This window comes from Mastacembelus armatus, chromosome 21 (genome assembly GCF_900324485.2).
Source record: "Mastacembelus armatus chromosome 21, fMasArm1.2, whole genome shotgun sequence".
In the NCBI taxonomy this organism is placed as follows: domain Eukaryota; kingdom Metazoa; phylum Chordata; class Actinopteri; order Synbranchiformes; family Mastacembelidae; genus Mastacembelus; species Mastacembelus armatus.
In genome coordinates, this window is record NC_046653.1 from 9,329,323 (window position 1) to 9,341,388 (window position 12,066).

A 12,066-nucleotide genomic window follows, 5' to 3' on the forward strand; every position below is an offset into this window, starting at 1 on the left:
CAGTTGCATCAGATACTGCACATATAATGTACTGGTATTACAACCCATACTGACAAGAGAACATAATAAGTAATGTCAAAATAAACATGAAGTCCAACTATTTGTGTCTGATTAGTATATTAGAAACAGTCATTCAGTTAGTAACTATGTACATTACATTGTCACAGTTACAAAACTGTCATTTTTCATATATATATATATATATATATTGAGAGAGAGAGAGTATTATATCACATAACTTATGCACATACTAAAAACTTTATTGTTATAATAAAACCTTATTATAACAAAGGTAAATATAATATAATCTAAATAAATACCTTGAACATAAAGAAAAAGTGGAAGATTTGAAACAATTTTACTTACCTGGTGGCTTCAGCCTAAGTTGGCAGCCCTGTGCTCTTTAGTTTTTTCTCTCCTTGGAGGTTTTGAGACTTGAGCACAGGGAGATGACATCTTTGTAATAGGATATGTCCATTGAAACTCACACTGTTTGTGATGTCGCGAAAACATGGACACTTCTGCTCAGGCTTCTCTTGTTAGAACAATACACATACAATAACTAGAAACCACGCACACACAAATTGTTTGTATCTCTGTCCAACAGATTTTTAGGTGTTTGTTAAATAACTCCACAGCTGCATACTCAGTCCTAAATAACTCCACACCAACATACTCTTTATTTTCCCTGTGCAGTGGTTTTAACATATTTTTTTCCATTCTATTTTCACTTTAGGCTGACATACATTAAGCTACTTATTACAGTATACCAACCTACACTGTCTCATTTTGAGCTGTTGCCCGTCAATGCCCCATCACAATCAATGAGACACTGCTAAATTATTTAGAAATCAACTGAAAGCTGGCTTCCAGATGGACACCAAATACGATTAATTAATAAAAGTGGAGTTAACATTAGGCTTCATGTCACAAAGCTCAAGCAGTAAAGCTTCAACTACAGCCTTAAATTATAACACTGAATATGTTTTGCGACCATAGAAATAATTTATATAATTAAGTCAACAAGACTATGTCTAAGCTTAAAGCTTGATACAACTGTACAAAAAGTACGTTCTCGATTTCAGGGGTTTCAAGGGAAAATAATGTCAAGTGTCTAAAAAAAGACTTTTATTAAGTTTTTCCATTTGCTCACAAGAGCTCACTTTGACAGAACTCTCAAAACACAGATAATGCGAAGGGTGTGTGGTTGTTTGTCTCTATGTGGCCCTGTCATGGACTGATGACCTGGCTCCAGCAGATCCCTGTGACCCTAAATAGGAATAAGCAGGTATAGATAATGGATGGATGAATTATCAATATGGATCAACTGATGCCTCTTATTAGATCAGAGAATCTGTGACTGGATGTTAAGTTTGCTATTTGGTTAAGAGATGACAAAGAGGTAGAGAGGAGCATACAGAGGGAGAGAAGGGTAGAGAGCAGGATGGAGTCAGCAGAAAGACCACAGTGCATAAGGTCCTGTATAAATGTCACATTCTGCTGACGAGCTGAGCCCCTAAAGATCTGATCCTAGAATCAGCCCTGACTGATACAGGTGTAGTTCTACAGGAGGATTTACTTTGGTGACTGGTGGCGAGGAATGTGTATGACTTTCCTTTTAATATGAAACAAGAGCAGCCTGTGTTTGCTGAAGAAAATATATGAATAACAAGGTCTTTAACAAAAACATTTGGTTGGGATGTTAGACTTCTGTTAGGCTGCAATCATTTAACGCCAAACTCATATTTTTAAGATTAAGTGTTAGATATATGTAAAATAGAGAACATGTATTCATTGTAGGAATATGGTGCTATCATCTGTCACTTGGCTTATAATGATTCTTTTGGTAGGCACGTCATTGGTTTATAATGTTACAAACCAGTTGTAACAGGCATTTTTTATAACCTGTAAAGTGCCTAGTGTAGCCAAGTATGGTGACCCATACTCAGAATTTGTGCTCTGCTGTAACACATCCCAAAGTGCACACGCAGCAGTGTCCAGTGCCTTGCTCAAGGTGGATAGAGCGCTGGCTATTCACTGCGCCCCACCGACGCTTCTCGAACCCACAACTTTCGGGTCACAAGTTTGACTCCCTATCCATTAGGCTATGCCGTAGCTGTGTAAGGAGTTGTTCATTCTTGCTGTCAATTAATGTTCTAACATGTCAAACACCTTATATAAGTTAAAGAGTAAGATAAAACCCTTCTCTTCTCAAATGGTTGTATTCCTGGAAGTCCTGTATTGTAATCTAGCCTATAAATGTGCCATTCATAAAAACATCTGATTGAGTCCTGTTTTTAATCTGCTGGTATAAATTACATGTATGTTGTAATTTGTAATCATTGTTCAAGAGTGAAGGAAAACTGTCTCTCATTATACATCGATGTTTCAGACGCAGCCCAGTTTGTTATTGATTTTTTTTTTTTTTTTAATCTCGTCGCTTCCGGGCTGGACGTCTCTCTCGCTCTCTCTTGACACGTCATTACGCTGCACTGACAGGCTATGGCGCTTCCTGAGTGGACGGTAACGCTGTTGTGTGCCGCATCCTTTTGCTGTTTCTTATGTTTGTGTGTGCGCTACAGACGGTCGGGGAAAGTGCACTGGAGACCAGTACTTAGGAAGATAATGGCGCGCACCGAGAAGCCGTTGTTCCGAATCGCGTGAGTATAATCTGACAGTCAGAACTGGAGCAGATTTTTTTTTGTTATGGCGATGATAACAGACAGCAGCCCTTAGCAGCATCTAGCCATTAGTATTAGGAAATACAGTCCCACCAAACTCTGTTCAAATATATTATAATTTAAAGTTAAGCTGGTGGTCTTCCAAAGCATTGCCCCTTAAATGCTGAACTAATGCGTCTCCTTAGTTTTTAATGGCTTCTGATTTATTCGGCATACATATGAAACACAGACGACCCGTTTATGTTAGGAAACACTGGTGTTTGTAACAGCATGCCAACAGAAAAATCGTGTATCTATGTTCCAAGCGTTTCATTATCAGTGGCGCATGGTGAAACGTATTTTTTAAATTGAGAAATGGTGGTTGTAGCTCGTTTTTGCTTTGGCCTTCTACATTTGTACACATTTCGCTTGAGTGGGCGTGAATCTTTTCCCCTTTGAAACATGATAAACGGGCTATAGTGGGATTAGCACCAGCAACCCCTGCTACCACACACACAATGTCACAATGTTTTCTAACCTTCTGGACTGGTTCCCAGGTACACACTCTACACCAGGACCAGACTTGGCTACATGTACTACAAGAGGCAAATGAGGAAAGCCCGAGAACAGTACCCTGCTGGACATTCAACAGCTCAGCCCATGGAGCTCAATGGTATGCAAGCAGTACAGATTTTATTCTTTGCTGTGTTCACACCAAATTGGTCATGTTTTCATTCACATTTTCATTTGCTGTTTGTGTGGATATAAAACATCCCTGTCATGTCAAATTTAGTGCATCCTGTTGTGTATTGTACAGGATGTAATTGTCATTGCCATCAAAGCAAAGGTGCTATTGCGTATGTTTTGTTTATCTGTACAGTAAACCTGTAACGCTATGCTTCTAAATGTGTAATAAAAGTTTTAACTGAATGTGTTGTCATTTCTTTGTCTGCCCACAGGTATTAAAATAATTCCAATCTCGGTACTATCTGACAACTACAGCTATCTTGTAATTGACACAGCCTCCAGTGTTGCAGTTGCTGTCGACCCTGCAGACCCTCAAACAGTTCAGGTGAATACGTCTACTGTCAGTTGACACTAATCTGCAGAAAAACAACAGGCATGTTTGTGCAAATTTATGTTCATGTTAAGAGGAGGTAACTTGGCTTATCTTAACTTGGCTCGCACCACAGGACATTGCTTTTGTAGAAAAGTTGAGACATGTCAGATATTTTCCAGGTCTTGTTAAAATACATGTTTGCTTTGCCTCTATTTGGTAGGTGCACCACACCTTCACTTAATTTAACATCAGGAATAAAAAGAGACAGTGTAAGAGGAGATACAGTATGATCCCATGCTCTTACACTGCAGTTATTTAACAAAAAAAGTGCTTATTGTAAAGGTCTCAATGCAAAGAGATAGTATAATGGCAAAAATTGTAACTAGATTCAGGTATCAAAAAATAAAATTGTAGATGTGTGTGATGTTCTAAAGATGTTATTCCTGACCAGACAGCAGTTTTATGAAGCTGACAGACCCAACGTGGTGCTGATGCACGTAAACACTTGTTTTACTTAGTCAGGTATCACAAAATGACGCTTGTATTTTCTCAGCATTACTTCTTAGTTTATATTTCTACTACTTTCTATAGCCGCTATTTTGTAAGTGCATTTTCAGCAGGATCCGTTACAAGCACACATAAAATGAGAAATGCTGTACAATGTGAAGTGCTCTTCTGCAGCTCAGTGGGCTTTTGATTCAAAATGGTGATTAAAGGTTTTAACAGCACTTGTAACTTTTCAGGCAGTCCTTGAGGAAGAAGGAGTGATGTTAGAGGCAATATTTTGCACACACAAGCATTGGTGAGTGGAATAGTTGCTTTAAAAGTACATATTGTTTTTTTTTTTCACATTTTAAGTATAAGGACCTGAGACTAAATAAACTAATCATGGCAGGTTACAAACTCTATCAGACATAGTGATCTCATGCACACATTTGCTGGTGTTCACTTTGTGACACACTCAATAGCTCATCTAATATCATATCCATCTAATGTGAATAAAAGAAATTGCAGTCTTCTATTATAAAGATATACAATTCAGACTGAAACCACAATAAAGAGTTTGATGTTAGAAATGCTTGGTGTAAATATAGATGCATAGTTTTTTTTTTTTTTTTTTTTTTTTTTTTTTTTTTTTGTTTTTGCTGTGTCCAGAATAATGCCAAGCTCCTGCTTTCTATTTCAAATACAGGGATCACAGTGGGGGAAACAAAGGACTGAAAAGACTTCACAGCTCATGCAGAGTTTATGGAAATGCAGCTGATAACATTCCTGGCCTCACGCAGTAAGTCGCGCTTGTGCAGTAAAACACACTGCTTCCCACAGAATCTGTCTTACAGTAATGAGTCCTGTCTTGTTCTCTCTGCCAGCACTTGTAGCAGCTGACTTCATAGTAAATTATCATGGCATGATGAACTGTTCCTTTATGACCTTCGAGTAAAGGTCATCCTAGCCTAGGCAGTATCCAATCCAAGGGAGTAAATTGCATTTTTCAAAATGATTATGACTGATTTAAGCACATATATAAGAAAACTAATTGCTGACCCATTGTTTTAGCTTAGCAGGTACATTTTAATATTGGAATTATTTAGAAGAATGCATAACACTTGGTATTTATCTATTTTTGGTTCTGATATAAGTTTAGTCATATACATCCCAATACCTTTCTCTAATTACTAGGTAACTGATTTCCCTTTTATTGTGTAACATTAAATCAAACACTATACCGTACATTATCTTTATAGTATGTCCATTGTTTTCTGACTTCTTATATACAAAAATGTGCAATTTTGAAAACAACTGTAGACTGCCTCAAGTTGCAGTGAGGGCTGGATGTGTGTTCCTACTAAAAGAGCCCAAGTCTACATAAATTATGGGATGGTATCAGAATGGTTTCTGTAAGAACTTTTTCGTTATTATCAGTGACTCTATACAAATGACTGGTCTGATAATATGAATTAGACTTTTACAGTTTTCATGTTTTTAGTTGCACAGCTTCTTTCAATTCTTTTTGGTTCTTATCTGTTTTTCATAAATCAACTAACCAGAATAACAAGTAATATTAGGAAATATCTTAAGGAATTTGACCCTAAAGTTGCACATACAGTATAGCATCTACAAATGGCAGCGGGATATAATAAATCAGTGGCATTGTGTTAACATCATTACTCTGTGTTTATTTATTTTTGTTCCCAGCCCACTCTCACACAAGGACTCTGTAACAGTTGGCCGTATGCATTTTAAGGCCCTCTTTACCCCTGGACACACAGTGGGCCATGTGGTCTACCTCCTGGATGGCCGAGCGGTTGGTGCCCCTTCTAGCCTCTTCTCTGGTGACCTGGTGTTTCTTTCAGGATGTGGTGAGTTAGAAAATGGAATCTATAGAAATAATCTGTGAAGATTCTCAGTCGTCCACTTAAAGTTATCTAGAGGCATGATACCATGAAAAGTTTGAGATTCCTACCAGCTTTCCCTCAGACTGACGAAGCTACTTGGATGACTAGTGAAACATTTCAACCTAAAAACTAGAAGTCCAGTTGCCATGACTCAGCCTCTAGATAACTATAGAAATAATGATTTTTTTGTGTGACCTTTTAGCCAGTTTCTGTGATGCGTTGGTTTAATGTGCACATAATACAGGGTATCTGTAGTATTTTATTTGTGTGAGAAAATCCTATATGTAGTCAACCTCAACCTTAGACATCTAGACCAGATGTTTTGTGCACCTCTGTCCTGCACAGGCAGTGAATTTTGATTAATGGCTTTGACTCATATGCCTACTTATGATACTTTATGTGTTTGACTTAACACACATAGAGACTAACTAGTTCTATAGACTAACTTGTTCTATATGCAGTGCCTGCATCATCTGTGTTATTTGATGCAGTGCAGAATATATAAATGTAAATATAGATATAGTGCATGCAGCTTTACTGAACACTGCTTAATGTGCCGTTCAAAAATACATTTACCAATATGGTTTTTCCTTGACTTTCTATTTAGATTGTGGATTAATGAGTTTCATGATCTCTGATCAATCAGAAATGGGTTTCTCAGCATTTCACAAATTTGAATTTTAAATAGAACTCTAAAGTGACGAAAACAAAAGATTCTAAAACGCATGATATTTGAACTCAGAATAACTTCAATTTAGTGAAACCTGTTCTTGTTTTCAGGGAGAATGTTTGAAGGCAGTGCAACAACAATGCTGTCATCTCTGGACATAGTCGACTCCTTAAGTGATGATACTCTGTTGTGGCCTGGTAGGAAAATCTCACTTGTCAGCAAGTCAGTGTCAGACAAATATGTGTCAGTGTTTGTGTGTTGTCTTTGTGGTGGTGGTTTGAATGTGTGGTTTGAAAAGTGATGCATAGGCAGACTTCAGCTTTTGAGTGTGGTTATGCATGTGGCCATGATTTTTTTGTGTGTGTGTGTGTGTGTGTGTGTGTGTGTGTGTGTGTGTGTGTGTGTGTGTGTGTGTGTCCGCTGGCTATCCCTCAGGTCATGAGTATGCTGAAGACAACCTGCTGTTTGCTGCCGAGGTTGAGCCATGCAACAGTGCCAGGGAAAACAAATATCAGTGGGTGCTGCAGCAAAGAGGCCAGAAGCTGTGCACGGTGAGAATGATATATCGCCATTGTTATGCCTCTCAAGCACGCCATCCCAGAAAGTATTCATGTTGTCCAGCACCTGGGAAGGAAGGCTTATCACCTGCACACAGTGTTCTTGTCATCAGTGCCCTGAGTGCTTGCTTTCTTCTCACTTCCTCCTATTTCAGGCTCTCACAGTCAAGTCTCATCTTTGATACACTGCAGCTGAGCAGAGGTTCACTGTTGAGTAATGCACCTTTACAGAATTTAGATTAGTTTCTACCTGAGCCCATTTGCGCCTCACTGAATTTTGACAGCTTTCATTCCCAAAAAGTATTGAATGAGTAACTCTATTGTTTTCACTGCATCGTGTGCATGACACTGCATGACTGGCACATGGAATGCGGCTGCTCTCATTCCCCAGAAGTACTTTTTGACATATTTTGACCTTTTTTATTCTTTTTCAAGATGGACATTAAATCAGATCTGTCGTACATTAAAGGAAAAAATGCGCATATTAGCAACAAATATAACTGTGCTTAGAGCTGATGATGAACTATTGATAAAACTGTTAATACTGCAATACTGTGTTTCTATTTGAACCAATAGAAGCATACAATAAACTGTACATATGAGTCCATCTCGCAGACCAAGAGCAACTTTTCTCTACTATAAAAGATGGGGTTCTGCTGCAGGAGACAGTGTCTTTTTGTACACACAGCTTTTGGCACAGTTTTAAAATCCTATAGATACAGACTTTAAATCAAAACCATATATCACCACAGATGTTACTTCCTGATATTATATTAATGTTACTGGAAAACAGATATTTTGACTTTCCACTGTAGAAAAAGCATAGGTATTACTAATAACACCACCCATGGCTATATCCTACTTAAGTGTCCCAGTAAGCTGTGACAGTCTGACAGAGAGCCAGCATGCACAACACCAGCACCCTGAAACTGAGGCAACTAAATGGAATTCAGCCACGTGCGTTTTTTTTCCACTGTGACACGCATTTGCTGTGAGTAATAATGTGTTACAATTAGGTCAATTCAAATGTCAAAATGTTAGCAATAATAATAATTTATATGACTTGTGATACTATTAATATTGGTTTGTTTTTTTGAAAGTGCTATTTTTTTTTTGGATATTCATTAGCACTGTATTTGAATTTGCTTCTTGGTGTCATAGGAGGCTTTGTTCTGAGCTTTACTATAAGCAATATGCATAAGCAAAAAATCCTATTAACACTATATCTCATTGGTTTAGCTGCTTTTAACTTCTGTGAACCAGGGTTTCTCAACTGGATTAGCAAACACTGTAGATTACAGACTGCAAACGCAACAAAAAAATGGAATGATAAAAGTAATTTTTTACTGACAGGGAGTGTGTGATTTAATTTACAATCAAATTGTAAAATGGGACAGAGATGCACAAATGTAATGATTTGCTGTATTAGGTTTGCAGGAATCACTTGTTACCCATCATTTTGAAGAGGGGCTGATATGCACTTCCTTTTCAGAGTCCCTCTACTATCGGAGAAGAGAAGCGGTACAATCCTTTTCTGCGCAGTCACTCTGCAGAGCTCCATCTGGCCCTGGGTCTCCAGCAGTTTCAGGATGAAGACTGGACCCAGTTCAGGGCTCGGGTGCTGGAGGAGCTGCGGAAACGCAAAGACCTCTACAACAGGAGGTAGTCCAATAAGCATCAGGGAACAGTGGTGTGAGCTCATCTTTACCGAACATCAGTAGGAAAACTGCAATTTGCAGTTGTAAAAAACACAATAAGCTGAGTTTTTTTTTTGGTACTGTATATAAGCCTAACCTGATTTGTAAATTTCAAGGGGCATTAAGTAATTTCTGACTTGTATCAGTAACCACTAGGAACATAGTGACAACTTTATCATTACATAATCCTAGTACTAAAAATCCTGTTACCTCTCCACATAATGTATATTATGGTAACTGTGTGTTTAGGCAAAGCATTGGTCATGTTTTTTCTCTTTAGCAAAGAGAAAACATAATGTCCATTTACATGAGATAGATAAAACCAGATTTCTCATTCTAGTATGTGAAACACAGGATGAGAACTAGTCTGCGCACTAAATGGGTTAATTACCCTTTTGGGTACTGTATTGTTTACTCCTCCACCTAGTTTATTTTTTAGTGCAAGTATTAAATGATCTTGAAAGCCACAGAAATCTTTGGTACGCTGGCTGTGTTTGATATGCTGGTTACATGCTGCTAAAGTGTAATTACCTTTGCCATGTGACTTTTGGACTTTAGTATTTTGATTAACACTATTTGGAATTTTTATAACAATGGTACCCTTCCTTAATTTAACAAGTCACACAAAAACTCTTTGCTGTCTGTACTTAATGTGAAAGTCAGCACAAATGGGGGATAGTTTGCAAACTAGCATGTAATGTCAAACTGTTTACTGAATCTACGAACCGCTTTTGTCTTGGCTTAAAATGTGCTAATAGCATTAGTTATTTAGGATGAATGTGATTTGGTCATTAGCCCTGTTTTTTGCCCTTTTTTAATTTATAATTCACTCAGAAAGCATGACTTTATCTGCTAGTGGGCCAAATGTGAAACACACATTTTCTATTAAAGATGTTTCTATTTTATTTTATTTTATTTTATTGTGTTGTGTTGAACTAATTGTTTTACATTTCGAGCTGTATTTTTCAAGTGTCAGTAGTGGCACTACGTGAATAGCAACATAAGTGAAAGATTTGACTGGTATGCATTGTAATGTATGAAACAGGACTGAATTGCTGTTGATGAGCTCACTTCTTAAGACACACACTATGTTTGCAATCAGTTTGAACTGATGTTTAAAATGTTTAGTAATTAAGTTGTTGATGGGATAATAGTGTATTTTCCTCTCCAGAGAAAGGCTGTGACTCAAAGGTACATTTTTTAGAACCTGAAAACTTTGAAAAACAAAGATGTACTTATTTTTTAATATATTGAAGGATTTATTATACTGTGATGGTACAGAGGAGGACAATTATTTCAGTGTAATAAACATGGTCTTCTTCTTCACTTGCACATTTTAGTATTTCTGTTGCATTTTGTATCTTTTTGTAATGGAAATCTAATGCAGTGTCTGTTGAATGCAAATGAAAAAACCTTTGAGGAGCTATGAAAGCCCTTCAAATTCCTCTGTTGCTCCTGCAGAAGGGCTCATACCAAAGCATCTCGTCCCCTGGTGATTGTTGACTAAAATGTTACTGTGTTTGTTTGATGCAGATTCGCATCTTATTTGCATATGTTTGATTTATGAACACCATCACACAGGAGACTGTTTTACTTCAGGTTATGTTTTAATGAGGATATATGAAAGTAAACTCCTCTATTAGAGTTGTATATGTGGTATTTGTTGTTTTCTGAATGTTCAAAACTGACAGCCGAGTTATTTTTCCCACTGGTTTAACTTCCCTCAGTTCAAATAAAAGCATAACCTACTTTATGCACATTCAAAAGATACTCTATATCAGAAAAATGTGAACAGAACTTTCTGTTGACCAAGCAACGTAATACGACAGAACAAGCAAACACAGAATTCAGTCCTGCATCCGCCTTAGGTGCCTGATTTTAGGTCTTCTGTATAAGTCAGAGGACCACTTGAAAATAGAATCATCCATTTTCTATATGTGCTTATCCCTTTTTAGGGCCACAGGGATCTGCTGGAGCCTATCCCAGCTCTTTTTGGGTGAAAGGCATAAAAGCAATGTAGAAGAAGAAGTTGGTAGTTGTGGATTTTAAAACCAAAAGAAAGTTGGGAAGTTAACATTAGCAAATACAGTTGCTGAATGTTCTGACATTAGGGTCCACACAAGCACAGGGAGAACATGCAAACTCCACAAAGAAAGGTCCCTGATGGGTTTCGAACCACAAACCTTCTTGCTATGAGGCAACTGTGGCAACCACCAAACCACTCAAAATAGAATAATTTAATAAAAATGATTAGAGATGAAGGGTAAACTGATTTTTTTCCCCCTATCACCATAACGGCATTGAAAAGTCCAAACCTGTGCTGCAGAGTCATGATCACACTTTGCATTAGCTCTTGAAACACAGCAGTCTTTTTATATGTTCAAACATACATTATAAATGATCGTCCAGAACCTGCTGGATTGATTAACAAACACACAATCTATAACTAATAACTGCAGGTATAAAGAACTGTATAATGCAAGTACAAATTGCTATGTTTTTTTAGATCAGTGAGTAACCCTATACATCCATTTAGACTTTTATCAAAGGAGACATTTTGACTGTTTACTAGTAGAAGCTTGAGTATAAATAATATTACCATTAGGTGTTTCTACTTAGAGTAGTTGTAAATGGTGGTAAACCTGCTAAGACTGGCCAAAATGTTCACTATGATAAAGAGTATTATAGATGCAATATTATCAAAATAATAATTCATACTTCAATACTTAAAGAGAGTTTTTTCTTTATTTGTTTGTTTGTTTCGGTTTTTTTGAACAAATTATCTGACAAGTGTACTCAGAGACAGTGACCATTTAATCTGTGGAAACTGTTGATGCAGGCTAACTTGACAAAAAGGTCCAAATGGCATTCTCTATTAATAACAAAATAAATAAAAATGTAGCTTTTTGCTCTAGATAAACAACTCTATAAGCAATATGTAGTCCAGAGTTAAATGTTAACATTTAAATTCAATTAAAGCATTGCCAGAATAGTAAAATAGGAAAGTTGTTTTCTGATTCATTAGG

At 37.2% G+C, this 12,066-nt stretch overlaps 1 protein-coding gene across 1 annotated transcript; it reads left to right on the forward strand.

Moving 5' to 3' along the window:
- Window positions 1-2,470: 2,470 nt before the first annotated feature.
- Window positions 2,471-10,688, forward strand: pnkd (PNKD metallo-beta-lactamase domain containing). Its single transcript, XM_026296446.1, has 9 exons — window positions 2,471-2,660; window positions 3,218-3,333; window positions 3,620-3,732; window positions 4,464-4,522; window positions 4,913-5,005; window positions 5,917-6,080; window positions 6,897-6,983; window positions 7,222-7,337; window positions 8,836-10,688. Exons 1-9 carry the CDS (start codon window positions 2,503-2,505, stop codon window positions 9,007-9,009), a joined length of 1,080 nt encoding a protein of 359 aa, XP_026152231.1. The 5' UTR covers window positions 2,471-2,502; the 3' UTR covers window positions 9,010-10,688.
- The last annotated feature ends 1,378 nt before the right edge of the window (window positions 10,689-12,066 follow it).

What these genes read in the sequence shown, in the direction of transcription:
- pnkd (XM_026296446.1), top strand. Translation starts at nt 2,503, where the DNA reads ATGGCGCTTCCTGAGTGGACGGTAACGCTGTTGTGTGCCGCATCCTTT. An exon ending in TCAGCCCATGGAGCTCAATG is followed by an intron (nt 3,334 to 3,619) that starts GTATGCAAGCAG and finishes GTCTGCCCACAG; the next exon opens with GTATTAAAATAATTCCAATC. An exon ending in GAGGCCAGAAGCTGTGCACG is followed by an intron (nt 7,338 to 8,835) that starts GTGAGAATGATA and finishes CTTCCTTTTCAG; the next exon opens with AGTCCCTCTACTATCGGAGA.